At 34.0% G+C, this 19,689-nt stretch overlaps 4 protein-coding genes across 4 annotated transcripts; 2 read left to right on the forward strand and 2 right to left on the reverse strand.

The window, feature by feature from the left end:
* The first annotated feature begins 5,885 nt into the window (after positions 1–5,885).
* Positions 5,886–7,604, forward strand: LOC120266430 (FCS-Like Zinc finger 8-like). The gene is made up of 2 exons (XM_039274055.1): positions 5,886–6,979; positions 7,341–7,604. The coding sequence occupies exons 1-2, from the start codon at positions 6,333–6,335 to the stop codon at positions 7,432–7,434; spliced, it is 741 nt and encodes a 246-aa protein (XP_039129989.1). The 5' UTR covers positions 5,886–6,332; the 3' UTR covers positions 7,435–7,604.
* A 2,324-nt stretch (positions 7,605–9,928) lies between these two features.
* On the reverse strand, positions 9,929–12,060 carry LOC120266877 (vicilin Jug r 6.0101-like). The gene is given in 6 exon segments (XM_039274526.1): positions 9,929–10,125; positions 10,400–10,525; positions 10,528–10,732; positions 10,830–11,117; positions 11,381–11,565; positions 11,685–12,060. Coding segments are annotated over 6 exon segments (1,377 nt in total).
* Positions 12,061–13,580: 1,520 nt separating this feature from the next.
* LOC120267145 (63 kDa globulin-like protein) lies at positions 13,581–15,484 on the forward strand. The gene is given in 6 exon segments (XM_039274850.1): positions 13,581–14,001; positions 14,078–14,253; positions 14,366–14,440; positions 14,546–14,833; positions 14,944–15,146; positions 15,148–15,484. Coding segments are annotated over 6 exon segments (1,500 nt in total).
* A 2,275-nt stretch (positions 15,485–17,759) lies between these two features.
* LOC120267146 (63 kDa globulin-like protein) lies at positions 17,760–19,620 on the reverse strand. Its single transcript, XM_039274851.1, has 5 exons — positions 19,200–19,620; positions 18,946–19,121; positions 18,767–18,841; positions 18,374–18,661; positions 17,760–18,260 (listed from the first exon to the last, which is right to left on the reverse strand). Exons 1-5 carry the CDS (start codon positions 19,618–19,620, stop codon positions 17,760–17,762), a joined length of 1,461 nt encoding a protein of 486 aa, XP_039130785.1.
* Positions 19,621–19,689: the final 69 nt, after the last annotated feature.

Raw genomic sequence — 19,689 nt, forward strand, 5'->3', positions numbered from 1 at the left:
TTAAATAAATGTCATTTTTATGTGATTATATAATTTAAGATAAACAAATATATATCAACTCGTAATTTTTGAATTTATGGACATGTGTTTAAAAGATTAGTAATATAATGTATAATTAATTTATTTTTATTATTATTTAAATTTAATTCGATAATTTTGAACAATGGGTAACAACGGGTAGCGAGTCACTGCTCGGGTATCCCCAGTACCTGCGGGTAAGGAGTAAGGAGTATGATTTTTTCTGCGAGAGAGTGCGGGTAAGAGTGCGGGTATGGGGTAGGGGGTTACGGAGTGCAGGGTAAAGGTTTTTGGCATCACTCCCATCACTCCCCGTTGCCATCCCTACTTATAAGAGAGCAAGTCATGGCCAACCATAAATGTTCATCATGATCATCACCCAAATTCCAAGCTTAGACAAGAGGCACTAATCACTATGATAAAGATCATATATAATTATAATCTAAGGGCCTATCCATGTTCACCATCATGGAGCATGACCTCATTCATGTCCAATGGGGCCTATAATAATAAAACAAATATACATAATAAAAAAAACAAGAAAAAAAGAAAAAAGAAAAAGAATAAAAGCTTATAAGATGCTTTGCTTCCAAATAGAGCTTTATTTCATGTCATCCAAATAGAAAGGATATGATCAGAGTACCATGCATGGCTAGGACCAACCAATGAGATCTTGACACATGGCAAGCTTGACTACCAACCTAACCCATTATATCACTATACTCCATCAAAGTGAGGTACTTGCCAAATGGAAATGGAGTTATTAAAGTGATTATCTAGTTGAACAAGATGATCAAAAGTTCATGCTTGAGAGTTTTAGACATGATTGAACCCCAAAGAAGTAAAGGTCTCTAATGAGGTTGATTAGGGTGCAATAATATATGCTTTCCTTTGAGGATGGTCACCACCTATTCACCTAACCATACTAGTGATTACAAAAGACAAAAGATATAGATAAATAATAGCAATCAATTTATTGTGCAAACATGTTGCATATATAGACTATTAGGGTGTTTTTATATTAAAATAAATTAAAATAATTATAGGTTATGTAAAACTAATGAGCTTTGGATACAAATAATGGGGACCTATATATATATATATATATATATAAAGGGTTTCTGTCCTCTTATTTGATGCACCATTCATTAGCTAGGGTTTGATGAGGAAGTGGGGACCTTGACTTTTTCCTAATTTGAACCCAATTGGTTGTGAGATTTACCCACCAATGATTGGTGCATTTAATTATTTTTATTATCACAAATATGCTAGTTGAGAAAGTAGATATTTTTTTTTATTTGTTTGAAAATGTTGATTAATTTTAATTAATTATTGTCAAACAAATTAATTTTATCTCTTCTTAATTAAATTGTGAGTAAAAATTGTTGTGACCCACTATTTAATTCAATTATGAATCTTCTCAAAGTCTAGAACAAGAAATAAACACACTCAAACTAATTAATAATTTTTTCAACTCAAACAATGTGATTAGTCACTTACTTCAAACTAGGGTTAGGGTTAGCGACACAAAGACATTGAGCCATGATGAGGACAAAATGTGTTGTAGCTTTTGACTCTAACCTTTGGAGCACTTCATTCCTCCTCTCCAAATATTGTAGTTAATTAAGATGCTGTCATTCTAGTTCCTTGCATACCCTTCAAGTGTATTAGTTTATTCATGCATGTTGTCATGGTTCTTCTAGGGTTAGGGTTAGGGTTCAAATCCCCTTGCTTCAATTCTTGTTTATGGGACCTACTTCTTAGAAGTAAACAAAAAGAAGAAAGGAAAAAGGGCTAGTTGATGATGAAGAGTGATTTGATATGTGCTCACTTATCTTGAATACCATATCTTAAATTGACCAACTTCCATTGAATTCCATACTAATTAAGTAGTGTATCTTTTTATGATTTTGATGCACAATTTTCATTTTTTTTTTATCTTAGTTTATTAGATTAGGTTGGTTGAATGATTGTTAACCACCTTCTATTTATTTATGATCATAGCTAATTTTCTATGTATGGATTAAGAAAACACCAAGTGAATACTACTTTGTTTAATAGTACTCTAGTGAATGAGCTATACCTTGAACCCACAGACTTTTTAATTTGGCTTTTTTTTTTTCATGGAATGAATAAATGTTTTAAACTTAGCGATTTTTTTTTTAATAAGATTCAAAAGGTTGTTATTTAGTCTTGACGTATATTTGAGCGTTCATAAAAAATTAGTTTTTTTATAAATAAAAAAAAACTAATAAAATTTCATATCTGAGATAAGTATGCATATATAATGTGTGTAACGTATATTAGAACATTCACAAATTTTTTTTATAAATAAAAAAAAAACAATAAGATATCATATCTGAGATATGTATGCATATATAATGTGTGAACAGTTCAATATTATTCTATTTTTAACATTTTTTTTTATTTTTCTTATTGTACAACTCATACTATACAGTGCAATACTTAGATAATCAATTTTTATTGTTCATGGACCCAATTGATAAAATGATTTAATACAAAGATCAATCATGTATTTTCATATATGTATATATGGGGTTGGATGCAATGTTTTATTTTTATAAGATAAGGTCATACTTGATGGAAATGAATGGAGAGAGTTTCGCTATATTAACCTCAACCAAACCCAATATCCTCATAATTTAAAAATCCTTAAAGTTTTCTTACGCTTATGATGTTGCCATCCTCCAAAGTTTCATTTTTTGGATATAATTAATGATCCAAATAAAATCAACTTCTCATTTCTTATTATATATATTATATACACAAAAAATTTGCCCATTTTATATAAAAGCATTGAATGCTTTTATATAATTGTGGATGAGGTCACGAAGCATGATAGAGTCAAAGAAACAATGAAATGTTGGTGGACCTTCATGGACATCATCAATGTCCCTACATGTAAATGTGTGTTTTATTATTTATTTATTTATTTTAAAAAATAGATAAACTATTTAAATTTAAAAAATTACAAAACCAAAGTCACTTGGTTCAAATTGTTAGCTGCTGTAAAAATAAATTTCTCGTATGATGTAGACAGACACTTGTCATTATTTAAAAAAAAATACAAGGATATAATATGTGATAACTATATATATCATATATCTCCTAGTAATAAATATATCAAATTACAAAAGACTAATAAAATAAAAATAAAATAAAATAAAATATATGAATACTCATAGGAGGAGATGAGATGTGGTTGGGAAAAAAATATTAAAAGTTTATAAAAATATGAAAAATAAGATAAATAAATAATTATATTTTGAGAATTATATAGAAATTAAAAGGGTTATGGTTGTGACCTTGATGGTTAACCAAATTTATAGAAAGCAATGATGAGCAAAAATAGACAAGGGAAGTTAAAAACTTTGGGTCCACTTCACATTCATGTCCTTATTTATGGTATTATTTGAGAGGTCATGATCATTGGACAAGCTTAAAACCCCCCAAAATATAACTCCTCCATCGTCATTCCCCCCTTCCTTTCATTTTGCTTGATATAACATTTACTTTCATCCCATTCAATAAAATCAGTTCATTCCTATCAAATCCATTTAAACTTTTACCCATTGTGTTTAGACTTGAGTTGTTTTACCCCAAAAAAAAAAAAAATAAAAATAAAAATTTGAAAGTTTAAATATTTATGTATAGAAAAAATTTTCGTTGAAAAATATATACCTCTGTAAAAGACTTATAACACGTCACTCAGACAACGACCCAAAAAATTATTTTAACTTTAATATTTATTGTCAAACTAAAACTTTAGGGTTCATACACTTTTTTTTTTCTAATTAATATCATTTGAGTTTTTTTTTAAGATCAGATATATCCACATAAATATGATTTTGATGAGGATATATAAATATTACTTTATTTGTGATATATACAATTTCCTAATTTTATTGTTATTTTTTTTTAAAGAAAACCAATAAAATTCAAAGGTAATTTGGTATTTTCACTGCATTTTAATCTTAATTAAAGTAAATTAGGCTGATTGAAAAGGTCATGGCAATGATAAAGGCATACATAAGTAATTTTAATGTGCTTTGCATAACCACTTACGAAAAGAAAGCAACACGCAGTGGTTTTGACCCCCTAATAGTGGGTCTAATAAAGTTATGACAAAATTATATATCAGCCTTTAATTTTCATTAAATGAATCTACATTAAAAGTAGTTTTCATTAATAAATGATTCTACGTTAAATAATAACAACCACTTTATCCAGTGTAGTGCAATGTTGCATGAATGATTATTAGACAGACTTATAATCGAATCCTTAAGTCAATAACATTATTACAGTACTATTATACACAATAGAATGCTATATAATTACATTACGTGAATAATTAATTGACAGACTTATAATCGAATCCCTAAGTCAATAATATTATTATAGTACTATATATACACAATAGAATGCTATATAATAATATACTAGTATGATTTTATTCAATGTCTATGATTTTATGTGGGAGGATGTTATTTTTTTTTCCTTATAGAGTTAATAGAGAAATTTATTAATTCAGTTTGGTTCATAAAATATCTTCTAAGTATATATGTGTTAGGACTCTAATAATCATATATGACATCTAACCGAGTTAATAAATTTATAAAAGTTATTAAGTCATTATAATTGGTGCACTACTGTAACTGCATATTGTTTGACAGTCTCTACTAGATTGGTGTTGGTCTTTCTTTGTAAATAATAATAAAAATAAAAAATGAACATTCTCAATAATATTAAATGATTACTAATATGTAATGAAAAGGAATTTACTATTAAGTCATTTCAGTCTTTTGACGGCAAAGAGTGAAAAGTGGGGGACCATGCCCCCACGCTCGGCAGCGCTCGGGGGACACGCTGCTGCCCTACACGTGTACGGTTGGATGGCCGTTTCTTTATGGGGAACAACGCCACTCGAATCTCGGCCTTTAAATATCGCCACGTGTCACACGATGCTTGTTCTCTGGGACGCGCGTGGGTGCTAGCCGAGACAAGCGAAAAGAGAACAAGTGGCACGCCTTCCTATTCTCACGCCGGATATTCCTTCACGATACGCCGACGTTCAACCTCATCCGTCCGATCAACTGGTCCATCTCTTCTTAGTCGTTGATTTTGTCGATCCTTAAAAAACGGGCGTACGAAATCGAAATCCAGAGTAAAATGGGTGAAATCCAAACGGCCTCGGGATCCTCGAGAAAGTTACAGTCTGGGCTGGGGCCAAAAAGTAAAAGTTAATATGGGGCCCTCTTTTGGCGTCAGCATCATGTGAATTTCTCGAATAACCCTTCCAAATTTCAGTTATGCACAATCAGATCAGTGGAGTAAAAACTAAAGAGTAGAGAGAGGTGAGTGGAGGGGTAACTTTGGGTTTTGGGGTGGGACCCGAAATGCGGTAAAAAAGAGTGGAAGTTTAAACTGGGACCCGCTTTGGATTAAGAGTTACAGTACATGTGTACGGGCATACAGGAAAAATTCGTGATATATTGTTTTCTTTCTTTTTTTTTTCTTTTCATTTTTTGTCATTTCGGTTCTCTAACTCGGTTCACTCGGACCGGACCGGTTGTCAAAATTGGACCGAATTTACTCGGTCTAATCTCTGACCGTTCATATCAATATAGTTTTTATTATATATATTTATATAAATAATTTTATTGAAAATTTTACTATTGAAGTAAAAGAGACGTTTCCAGTCATCATCAATTAGGCACTCGCCTTTTCTTAGAAAAGGAAAGCTAACCCGGTTTATAATGCGATTCAAGAGAAAAAAACGGTGAAAAAAAAACCGAACCGGGATCATTTCTCTGATCTTTTTAAATAAGAGTCCCTTGCATCGCATCAAACACTCTATACGCTCACTTCCAAATTGTTTTCAGATCTCCTTTTGATGTTTTTCTTTGCCATTTTCTGAATTTTCTCTGCTTTTCTCTACCATTTGTTTGTTTTTTTATACTTGTGTTGATGGATTACTGACAAACAACCAAACCGTAGTGTTTGTTTCTTTTCTGTATTATTACCAACAAGAACGGATTCCTTCTCTGATTTTCCTGCTTTAATTTTCCTATATACTTGTGTGTTTATGACCTCTTGAATGTTTAATCTCTGAAAGCTTGCATCTTTAGTTAAGTCACTGAGTTTCAGAGCTTTAGACCAAGAAAATAAGAGAAAGTTAGCATCTTTAGAACTTTGTATGATCTTTGAGGTGAGTTGTTGTTGTTTCTTTCCTTCATAATGTCTTTGATGTTCAATTTGTAATAAAAAAAAAGGCGTCTTTTTTAGTTTTTAGAATGTTGGGAAAGAGGTCTAGAGCAAAGCAAGGAGGTTCATCTCTGTTTTGTCCTGTAAATTTTAAAGACTCTGGTGCTGCAATGAGTCCCACATCAATACTTGAAACCAAACACTTCTCAAGACCAGTAGGACTTGGCATTGTTGATGCTCTCACTGATGATGAAGGTCATGGCAATCCTTTGAATCAGGACTCTAGAATGGTACTCTTTGGTTCTAAGCTCAAGATTCAAGTCCCATCTTCCATTAATGGCCCTTTTGGATCTCCTCCTTCTTCTCCTATAGAGTTTGGCATCAAAACTAAAACTTCTCAGCTTGCTCTCTTCTCCCCTGCCAGGAGATCCCCCACTCCTGAGATTCTAATGAGGAGTCTTTCCTCCAAAGAGATTGAGCTCTCAGAGGACTACACTTGTGTGATTTCTCATGGTCCTAACCCAAGAACTACTCACATCTTTGATGATTGTATTATTGAGACTTGTGGTGATGGTTTCATTGCTTCCAGGAAGGAGAATGCTCTAACTGTTGATGCTGCTGCTGCTGCAGCAGCAGCAGCAGCAACAACAGCTTCTTCTACTTGTGATGATTTTCTCAGCTTCTGCTATGCATGCAACAAAGCACTTGGACAGGGGAAAGACACTTTCATGTACAGGTATCAGAGATTGTTTGATTTGAAATTTTTTTTTTCTCTTTTTCTTTTTTTTTACCCATTCCATGGTGGTTAAACTTGTTGCAGTTATTACTGAAGTTTATGATTCTTGTTTGCTTTTTCTGACAAAGACTAGACATTGGCCTTGCATTTGTTATTTAGTTGTAGGTGACAAAACTCTATCCACTGATTTCTTTGTCCTCCATGCCTGTTGAGGTCCCACTCTTTTGCAACTTGTTCTAATTTTTCATCAATGCATTTGTAACATGATTAGTGCTTGTCAAGATGATGTATTTATTCTGAAAATATATCAGAGCTATTGAACTTGAACATGTCTAATAATTTGATTAATGTTTTTTCACAGAGGTGAAAAAGCATTCTGCAGCCATGAATGCAGGAATCAAGAGATGCTTTTTGAGGAAGAGTTGGAGAAATTCTCACGAAATTCATCATGCTGATATCCTTTGTTAATCTTTTGTAAATTCCACCTTTGTGTGTTTGTCTTGTCTTTCTGAAGTTCTTGTAGATGTTTGGGTATCCCAAAGTTTTTGGAGAAGTCTCAGAGTGTAGCTTTGTTGTATGAATTCTCAGAAATCATATTTAATTAAACTGGTTAATATTATTATTATTATTGTTGTTGTTATTAATTATCATCTCTTAAGTTTGGGGTTAATTAATTACAAACATTTATTATTATGGATATCAACATCGCCAACGACTCTGATAACATGTTGATTTTTTCTGCCTTGAAAAATGGAGTTAATTGTGAGCTCACCCACTCGTGTGCTCTGTATTTATTTCATTGTGGTCCTATGGGTTTCAGTCAATCTTCTTCTTTTTTTTTTTTAAATTTAATGTTGGTTGGGTTTGTTGGTAATTATAAGCCTTACAGATCCAGTTTTGGTGTAGACAAATCATTTTCTATTTTTTTGTTTAATTTAAAAATTTTTTGTTTTATCTCTGGTTTGGCACCATAGCTGAAGTTCGTGATTAAGAGTGGTGTATTTTTAATTGATGGAAATGGGCAGTATGACATCAATTTAATACTTTGGTCTTTATATATACATAATATATATTTATATAACTTTTAATGTTGTCCGAATTGGTTATTATTATTATTATTTTGAAAAAGTGAAATGTTGACCTATATAAAATTGTTAAGGTAAAAACAGGTATATTATTGTAACAATTATGATGATTTAATCGACCAATTAGAAATAAGGTTTTTAAGAGACGGATAGATACATTATTGTACCAATTAACATTATTGTACCAATTATAATAATTTAATTGACTATTTAGAAATTTATTAACTCAACTAAAAAAAATTCTTAAGGACAATTAGCTACATTATTGTACCAATTATGATAGTTTAATTAATCATTTAAAAATTTCTTAACCCAACCAAACATGACATGAGGCGAGATATTAGAAGTTTTTTATAAATTAAATTGAAATAATAAATCTCTTGAAGAAAAGAAACAAACTGATTCACTATTCAAGTACATCAAAAGAGAAACAGACCGATCCACCATTCGAAAAACAATCCACAACCGATTCAACATTCAAATCACCATTCAAATAACAATCCACTACCGATTCAACATTCAAATCATCATTCAAATAACAATAGTCTCATCATTCAAATCACCATTCGCAGAACAATCCACTACAGTTCAAATCCACCATTCAACAACAAGAAGAACAATCCACTACAGTTCAAATCCACCATTCAACAACAATCCACTACCTTTCAAATCCACAATTTAAATCATCTACCATTTTACATGACTGTTTCACCGTTCAAGTAACAAATCAATCAACAATTTATCAGTCAAGTACCAATCCATCTTGAATTAGAGATGGGCACAAGCCGGTTAACCGGTTCAGCCCGACGGGCCCGATCTGTCGGGTTGCGATTCACCGGCCCATTGACCCTGACTCAGCTTAGCTGAGTGTAGAACCCAATGAGCCGGATTGGCCCGTGGAACCCGACGGGTGGTGTCACAGGAAGCCGGGCCTGGAACCGGTCCAACTTCCATATTGACCTAGCGGGCCGGCCCAGTGGGTTAGACCCGGCGGGCCAGATCGGGTTGGCCCACCCAATAAAAAACATTAAAAAATTCTTAAAAATTTAGAAAATTAAAAATAATAAAAAATTAGAAAATTCAAAAAATGGTCAGACCCGACGGGCCGGGCCAGGTTGCAACCCGGTTCTAAACCGGGCCAGGCCAACCCGGTTCTAAACCGGGTCTGGCCTGGCTGGTTGATCCGGGCCAACCTGTAACCGGCCCGTCTCCATGACGGACGCTGAACCCGTGCCCACCTCTATCTTGAATCACTGTGTAGTGATTATTAATATTGCATTATTTCATTCTACTTAATCCAAACTTTCTATGAGTTTAATTATAACAAAAAAATCTGATTTAAATAGCAATTCTTTACATGCCAAAAAAAACATATAGTAATTATTCTAAAAACATGTGAATCTTGTGTACTCTCACAACTCTGAAAACTCTCTTATTTTACAAATATTCCATGATAATATTTTATAATTAACTTAAATTAACATATCAATATTAAAAATAATTTTAAAAAAATTCCCAAAACAGAGGCTTCCTCTGTTCTGAGTTTAGTCCGCATTTCTTTTCTACTTTTAATAAAAAGCTAATTAATACTAATTAGCTAATGATCACCAATTACTTAGAAAAGAAAAGGGGAAATAAGACACTCCAGAAAACAAATTAAAAGAAACATCAAAAATACATAAAACAAGGATAAACACTCATTTATTTATCCAAGATTAGTACAACTCTCCATATGGCTCATGGAAAGCTCTTCTTATTTTTTTCTCAAACCTTAACATATATTCACATGTTTACACCTCTTTACAAAATTACACAGCAACTACCAACCAGCCATACTTAAAACCTTACAAAAAAAGAAATTAATTTAAAAGGCAGTAAAACCAAGTAGAGGTTCAAATCTAGAAGTTCCTTCTTTGTTTTCTTCTTTCCAAGGCTTATCTGGACCAGAACAAAAGCCTTGCTCTGTTTGTGCATTAAGAAGTTTATCCACTTGACTTGCTGAATCCCTGAAGACCAACTCTTTGGCCTCCTTCTCCATCTTAGTCCAAACATTGTTCTTCCCTATATAAATAAATAGTTACAATTAACTTAAAAGTCACCAAATAATCAAAATGCATCATAATCAACAATAAACAAAAGGTTTATCTTGAATACCTTCTAAAAAAAAGCAGGTTGGCTGTATCCAACCTGCTTTTTTAAAAAAAAAGCATAATTCTTTTCTAATCATATCATTTTTAGAATACTACTATAAGAGAGATACACAGGAAGAAAATAAGCTAAAATTTCAAGATAAACAAACAAATCAAGCAAATAATATGCATATAAATATATATACCTGTAATGAAGATCCTCTGGTTGTTCTCAGCTCTAATACCAAAGCACAGAAGCATGAAATTTTCATCTCTGGAAGCAATACTAGTACTAGGATGCCCAGCAGGGACAACTACTAATTTGCCTGGAGTATCTCTGTTTTGATACTCTGATAATATCCTCTCCCTTCTTGTTTTCCTTGACCTTCTCCTTCTTCTTCTTCTTCTTCTTGCTACCTTTCTCTTCTATCTTCCTGCCTTTCTGTGTGTGGACAAGCCATCTCTAAATGTCCTCTTCCTCTTATCACCAATACAATCTTGATTGCTTCCGTGTTGTAATGCAACATCATCATTGAACCCTTCAATCATATATATATAAGAATGGTTCAAGAAATATTCTAATTTTGATACATATCTAATAATAATACATATATATGTTTAAATAAAGATGATTACTTTGGTAATGTTAGCAATGGAGATGTCAATATTAAGATCACGTAGTTGCTGGTAATCATGGGCATTGACTTCATGGAGCTTGCCATGCCTGTTAGAAATTGAAGGCCTCTTGTGGAGAAGATTGAATGGCTTGTTTGATTGCTCAAAAGGCCATGGTATTGTTCCACTCCCACTTTCCGATTGCTTGATAATGCCTCTTATCTGTTCATCTGTTGCTTTTACCATTGTATCCTCATCTTGCTTCTGCCGATCATGCCCAAGCACATGCCTTAGTTCACCTCTTTCAGCCTACAAAACCAGATTAGATAATAATATTATTAACTATATATCATGCATGAAAATGAAACTATTTTATATATCAAATCAATTATAATAAGGTTAAAATTATTCAATATATACTCACACACATTGAAAGAAGCTTCAAGAACTTCAGTGCTAAAGCTCTTCATAAAACTCCTGCATTAATATTTAAAGATAATGTCAGTAATTAGTAACAATTTATATTAAAACTGATCAAAACAATGTTCCAAACTAATATGAAATATACAAACCTTAAAGCGACCTGGAATTGATGAAATTGGGTTGATGAGCATTGCAATCTTGAGCTTCTCTTTGTCATCCTTGTTTATCAAATACACTTGTGCACCTGCTGGAACTCTCATAACATCTCCTTCATTTATTTCTTGAGACTCAAGAACATGATTTTCTCCCATTAACATAGATATAACTCCATTCCCTAAATATATATATATATATATATAGATATATATATATATCCATGCATCATTAATTAATTAGTTAGTGAAAAAGAACCAATAATTAATCAATGAAACAAAGAAAATAAAAACAATATACCATTAATGACATAAAAGACTTCATGAGCATCCCAATGGTTTGGCATAACAAAAGTCTTTGGATCAACCTGAAGTATAGCAACCCTATAGTTCTCAATCCCCATCAATAATGGTGACTTCTTTGAGAACCTCTCAAGCACTTTGAAGTACCCATGCTCAGACTTTATCCAGTGCTTGAAGCTCTGCTCACCAAACAAGAATGGGGACTTCTCTTCCTCCTGCTCCCCCTCACCTTCTCTCTCCAAACACAAGAGTTCACATCTCTTTCTCTCATGCTTGTCCAAAGCCTCTTCACACTCTTTGTAGCAGTGTTCTCTCTTAAGCTCTGATGTTAAGCATGGAGCAAAGAGAAGAGAAGGATGTAAGCTAATGAGCATGCCATTTTGTTTGTTAATTGAGCTTGTGATGCTGAGAGAAAAGAAGTAGAGAAAATGTATTTATAGAAAAAGAAAAAGGGGGCAAAATGGGAACAACTCGTGGTTCGTGATTGCATGCAGATGGACACGTAACCGTTGAGGTGTGCATGAAGTCTCTCCACGTGGATGTTCGTGAAACACGTGGCAGTGACTTAGGTAATGTGTGGCATGAGAATATGGACACTGAGGAGCTCACAGATGAGATAAATTACAGGGGTGTTTGGTTGACAAGTTTGGAATGGCCAAATTAAACATACGTAGAAAATGTATATTATATTTAGAAAAATAAAATAAAGTTTCAATAGAATGAGGATATATGTTTTGGATATTTCAAAAATTTTGGGTCATTTGATCAAATTGGAAGTAACCGTGGACTTCTTTTTGAGAATTTTTTTTTATTATAATATTTCATTAATTTTAAGACTAATTAACTTCTTACAAAGTAATTATTTATTTTAAAGTAAGGTTGATGTAAATAATTAAGATGTTTACCTATCTATATATATACATACTATATGAAAGATTTATTTATTTTTTAATTATATTGTAAAATAACCTTAAAAATAAGTAAAGATCTACACTAAACTCTCAGACAATATAAGCAAAAACAAGCAACAATATATCTAACCAAAATATTGAACTCTTACTCTAGCCTTTTTTCACATTAAAACAACTCTAGTTTTTTCTTCTTCCTATAATTTAAGCTATTTGCATAATTTTAATTGGTATTTTATTTTTCTTATAACAAACAAATTAAAGTTTCATATATATGCATTTTTATAAAATTACAATTAATTATACAATTATAAAATTTAAATATTTTGTAAATATACATTTTCCGGCCAACGATGATGGTCTTTCTATTGAATCACTTAACTAATATATTAAAAATATCGGTATCCACAATATTAGAATTTATTTAGAAATTACAAAATATTGCATATCAATGTTATAATTTTTAACGGACTCCAACTGCTTATCTTCAAAGGCACTTATACATCAAAAAGCTTAATTACCTACTAATTTATGTAATTTTAAAATTTTCTTGTGTTGCCTATCCTTTATTTTTCTCTATGAAACCAATTAAAATATCTATATTTTAAAACAAATAGAAAAAATTTCCTCATATATCTTTATATATTTCGCTCTATGACAAATAATACTCGGCAAATAATTATATATATATATATATATATATATTTATCTTTGCATGAAAAAAATCGGTATTATCCAGTGATGAGAGAGAAAGCAATTGGACTATATATATCAGGCCTCATCATGCACAGCAGGCCAAAACTCCATGCAGCACCATCGTACGTGGAAACACAAAACCATGCAGCCTTACACGTGTGCATTCATATATCCCTCTCATGCTTATCACCACTTCCATTATCTCTACTCCATCTCCATCTTTCTATATATACTCATCTTCTCCATCTCTCCAACATCAAAACCGAATTGCAGTCCTTTGCATTCCATCAATGGCCACCTTTCCAAAAACCCTACCTTATCTCCTTCTCGTCCTCTCCATCTTCCTTCTTTCTGAGGGTCTTCAGCAACAAGATTCTGAGAAAAAGCTTCAAGAATGCTATCAACGGTGCGAGAAAACGCAATTGGAGAAGGCCAGCTTGGAACACTGCAAGATACGCTGCCAAGCTGAGCACGGTGGAGATGTTTATCAAGAAGAGAGAGGAGAAAGAGACTACGTTTTCCGGAAAGAGAGGTTTGTGCAGAGGCTCAGGACTGAACATGGGACCGTGAGAGTCCTCCCAAACTTCTACCAATTGTCCAAGTTGTTGGTCGGGGTTAGTAACTACAGGGTCTCAGTTATCGATCTCAAACCAAGAGCCTTTCTCAAACCTCATCATCTTGATGCTGAGGTCCTTCTCTTTGTTGCCAACGGTATGTATATATATATATGTAATGTTCATTAATAAATCTTAATCAAATTTTTAGAACATGTACTATATATATATAGGACGTGGAAGTGTTGGTGTGGTGGATTCGGAGAGCAGGAACACTCATGATGTGAGAGAGGGTGATATCTTGAGGATTCGGGCTGGGTCCATCTTCTACTTGGCTAACAAGGATAGCAATGAGAGGTTCATCATTGTGAAGCTGTTGAATCCAGTCACCCAGTATGGCCAGTTTAAGGTAAGTCTCTTCATAATTTGCTATGTCATTCGATGCATGGTACCCAATCTCATCATGAGATGATTCTAATTAATATGCTATTTTATATATATATATATATATATATTTGCAGGAGTACTTTGCTGTTGGCTTCCAGCAAGCTTATCTTCAGCGCTTCAGTAGAGAGGTTAAAAGGGCAGCCTTCAATGTAAGTATATATACAACTTCCTATACATAACAGTCGTGTTTATTTTCATCTAGACTAATTAAACTAATGGTGGATCGATCTATTATATGTATATATGTGCATCAGTTAAAAGCTGAGGAAGTTGAAGAACTATTTGGAGGACAACAGCAAGGACAGCAGCAGCAACAGCAACAGGGAGCAATCATAAGAGCATCAGAACAGCAGATCAGATCAATCAGAGGGTCAGAAGGTGGCAGTTCACGTCCATCCACTGAGTCAAGGGGTCCATTCAATCTCTACAAGAAACGACCCACACACTCCAGCAACCGTGGGAGACTCATTGAGGCTGACCGTAATGATTACCAGCCACTGAGGGACTTGGACATTCAAGTCACCTTCGCCAACCTCACTAAGGTTATAAAGGAAAACAACGTCTTAATTAATTACTTAAATTAATTAACTTCTATATAAATCCATACCAATATTTAATTGTCTCAAAGTTCTCATCATGTTCTTCTTGACAGAGATCCATGTTGGGCCCGTTCTTCAACACTGAGTCACACAAGATAGCATTAGTAACACAAGGACGAGGCACTATAGAGTTTGTGTGTCCTCATCTCTCTAGCCAGAGACAACCAAGAGAAGGTGAAGAACAAGAGAGTGAGCAGACAAGAGGAGAACATGGACAAGAACAAGAAGAAGAGCAAGAGCAAGAGCAAGAGCAAAAGTGAGCCAAGGTATGAAAGAGTTAGGACTGAAGTTAGTCAGGGTACTCTCTTCGTCATCCCACCAGATCATGCGACCGTGCTGATATCTTCCGACGAGAATCTTGAGGTGATTTGCTTTGAGACAAGAGCTGAAAGGAACCAGAGGATCTATCTGACTGGTCCTAACAATCCATATAGAAGAATGGAAGATGCTGTTAAGGAGTTGACCTTTGGAATAAGCTCAAGGAAAGTTGATGAGAGGTTGGCTCAGCAGAAAGAGAGGGGGATCCTCCCTGGTCCTGAGGAAAGAGAACGCCAGGACCCTCTGTTTTCTATCACTGATTCCTTTGAGGTTTGAATGCTTTATATGTTTTATGTAATGGAGATGAGCAAGTGTGTTTGGTGAGTGGAGATGTAACTAGTTAAATAAGAACTTGCGAAGCGTTGTTAATGGAAGTATGTAATGATAATAAATAATTAAATAAGATCGCCTTTTTCTAGTATTTGTTTTGAGTTTTACTTGTTGAACGTTGAGGTTTGTTTTTTTAAAAAAATAAAAAAAAATAAAAAAAAATCACAATTTATTGAAAGAAAAGGGTCAAGGTTTGTTAATATTGCAAATTAGAACATTGTATATATATATATTTATATAAATCATACTTATTACACTTATATTAGTTATATATACACAGATATCACGGGCACATGCACCACAAAACAACTTTCAAATATTATATATTTACATCAATTCTAGAACATGATATGTCAAGAGTTATTACTTGAAAGATACCTTAAAAACTTCTTTTTTTTTTCTTTTTTTTTCAACGTAATATTATTATTATTATTAATTATTAATTATTAATTATTTGAGATCGAGTTCGATAGACCAAATTTTATTAACATATCATTTCATAATTTTTAGATTTATCTTTTCATCGTTTTACACTTTTAAGTCTAAATTTTTTTTGAAGCATTTATGAATTATTTAATAACGTATCCAATCTTCTCAGTAACACCTAATAGGACTTGTATGCTTCATGGAAAAAACATATAATGATAAGTGGCCAAATGCGCCATGCAAAGGATGAGCGCTACGTGGCCTGTGTGCCACATCTCATGGAGACAGGGAGAATGAATTACACATTTGATTTGTACAAGAGAAAAAATTCTTTAGATGTTTATGATGAAAATTCTTCTACAATTATCGAGATTAGGGTTTGGATATTTGTATGCTTCATGAAAAAAAACATTTAATATATTTTTTTGAACTATTTTTTATACTTAAAAAAAAGAAACAATATAATGTTGTGGAGAACTTCTCAACTAGAGAAGCTAAATATATTAAAAAGATAAGAAAATGCACCAACAATTACAAGGCAAACACAAAACAAAAATCAAAACAAGGAGAGCAACCCTAAAAAATAAAACCCAGCTTGATGAAAGAACGCATCACCCAATAAGGTAAATCCTTGCCACCCAAAAATAAATTGAGATGATGATAGTTGAATCCAATAGAAGCAAGATTGATAGCCGGAGTCATCCAGTCAGCAGGAATAACAAGCAAGTTAGGTTGATTGAAACAGTCCAATAAAAACTTCAAGTTGCTAATCTGAGGGCAGAATCTCCAGGCCGTGCGCAGATCAGGCTTCCAAATTAACTCCCTGACACCATGATGATCACAAAAAATATTTTTGATTCGAATGTTAAAATCCAACACTGTCTGCATAGCGACTTCCAATGCGAAAAGTTCATCCAAAGAGTTATCCAGCATTAAGTTCATCCAAAGAGTTATCCAGCATTGACTGGGATATACATCCTGCAAGAATTACTTTATAATTAGAGTTGGCAATAAAAAAACCTGTCGACCTTACCTGCGTCCTGGAATTGCCAATTGCATGGAAGAATAGAAAGTTGCCATCGCCATAGTTAAAATTATACAAAAGTAGTTTTTTTCCGAGGGTCAGAAAAGCAATTAAACTCTCTAGTGTGTGCAATGGCTTGATTGACAATAGTTGACTGATTAAATGTGATATTTTTGAAAATTGCATTGCACCGACCAAGCCAAATATAATGTTAAGTGGCCAAATTAATGTGCCATTAATGTGCCATGCAAAGGTGGCCTGTGTGCCACGTCCCATAGTTATAGCGAGAGGGAGTTAAACATTAATTTTATACAAGAGAGATATTTACTTTAATAGACTTTGGTCTAATTTATTTATTTATTTATTTATTGATAAATTTGGACACCATACGGCCTGTATCCTCACAGCAACGGGCAGGTTTGAATAGCAAAACACGAACACCCAAGATGACCCAGGAAGAAACCGATATTAATTGATTGATAGTTTGATTTAGATGACAGTTCGTTTAAAAAATATCAACCAATGTGATATTCTGCCTAAATACTATTTAAATGAATGCAACCCATTATTCAATTATTATTATTATCATAAAAAAAACATAGTAATTAACACTTCAAAAGCAAAAAGGTGGGATCTTATTTATTAAGAGATACATACTTCATTAGGTACTTAGATTACAGTCTCCAAACTCTTTATTCAATTACATATATACTTGAACTTCCTCACCTTCATATGCACAACATATATATCCCATGAACCAGCTTAAAGCTCTCAAAAGCCAAAGAAATTCATGATGTTGGACAGTGGGTACTCTTCTCTTTCCTCAGGCCCGGCCATGATCACAGTCTCCTTCTGGAGAGACAACTTCTCATCCACTTCCCTTGCTCTTCTTCCGAAAGTCAACTCCTTAACAGCATCTTCCATCCTTCTCCATGGATTGTTAGGACCTGCAAGAAAGATCCTCTGGTTCCTCTCCGCACGTGTCTCAAAACAAAGGACCTCTAGATTCTGGCTGGAAGATGCAATCTGGACGATTGGAATTCCTGGAGGGACAGCGTAGACATCACCCTCATTAACTTGGGTGCTGATTCTTTCATACTGTGGCTCACTTTGTTCTTGCTCTTGTTCTTCTTGTTCTTGCTCTCTTCCCTTCTCACTCTCTTGCTGTTCACCTTCTCTTCTCTGGCGTACAAACTCTATAGTGCCTCTGCCTTTCATCACTACTGCTATCTTATGTGACTCAGTGTTGAAGAACGGAGCTAACATGGATCTCTGTCAAGAAGAAGAAGAACAATATGAGAAATTAGAGCTAACTATAAATATTAGTTTGCATATATATATATATATATATATATTAATTAAGACGTGGGTTTTTTTTTAATAACCTCGGTGAGGTTGGCGAAGGTGACTTGAATGTCCAAGTCCCTCAGTGGCTGGTAATCATTACGGTCAGCCTCAATGAGTCTCCCACGGTTGCTGGAGTGTGTGGGTCGTTTCTTGTAGAGATTGAATGGACCCCTTGACTCAGTGGATGGACGTGAACTGCCACCTTCTGACCCTCTGATTGATCTGATCTGCTGTTCTGATGCTCTTATGATTGCTCCCTGTTGCTGTTGCTGCTGCTGTCCTTGCTGTTGTCCTCCAAATAGTTCTTCAACTTCCTCAGCTTTTAACTGATGCACATATATACATATAATAGATCGATCCACCATTAGTTTAATTAGTCTAGATGAAAATAAACACGACTGTTATGTATAGGAAGTTGTATATATACTTACATTGAAGGCTGCCCTTTTAACCTCTCTACTGAAGCGCTGAAGATAAGCTTGTTGGAAGCCAACAGCAAAGTACTCCTGCAAATATATATATATATATAATAGCATATTAATTAGAATCATCTCATGATGAGATTGGGTACCATGCATCGAATGACATAGCAAATTATGAAGAGACTTACCTTAAACTGGCCATACTGGGAGACTGGATTCAACAGCTTCACAATGATGAACCTCTCATTGCTATCCTTGTTAGCCAAGTAGAAGATGGACCCAGCCCGAATCCTCAAGATATCACCCTCTCTCACATCATGAGTGTTCCTGCTCTCCGAATCCACCACACCAACACTTCCACGTCCTATATATATATATAGTACATGTTCTAAAAATTAGATTAAGATTTATTAATGAACATTACATATATATATATACATACCGTTGGCAACAAAGAGAAGGACCTCAGCATCAAGATGATGAGGTTTGAGAAAGGCTCTTGGTTTGAGATCGATAACTGAGACCCTGTAGTTACTAACCCCGACCAACAACTTGGACAATTGGTAGAAGTTTGGGAGGACTCTCACGGTCCCATGTTCAGTCCTGAGCCTCTGCACAAACCTCTCTTTCCGGAAAACGTAGTCTCTTTCTCCTCTCTCTTCTTGATAAACATCTCCACCGTGCTCAGCTTGGCAGCTTATCTTGCAGTGTTCCAAGCTGGCCTTCTCCAATTGCGTTTTCTCGCACCGTTGATAGCATTCTTGAAGCTTTTTCTCAGAATCTTGTTGCTGAAGACCCTCAGAAATAAGGAAGATGGAGAGGACGAGAAGGAGATAAGGTAGGGTTTTTGGAAAGGTGGCCATTGATGGAATGCAAAGGACTGCAATTGGGTTTTGATGTTGGAGAGATGGAGAAGATGAGGAGAGTATATA

Source organism: Dioscorea cayenensis, chromosome 8, assembly GCF_009730915.1.
Source record: "Dioscorea cayenensis subsp. rotundata cultivar TDr96_F1 chromosome 8, TDr96_F1_v2_PseudoChromosome.rev07_lg8_w22 25.fasta, whole genome shotgun sequence".
In the NCBI taxonomy this organism is placed as follows: Eukaryota; Viridiplantae; Streptophyta; class Magnoliopsida; order Dioscoreales; family Dioscoreaceae; genus Dioscorea; species Dioscorea cayenensis.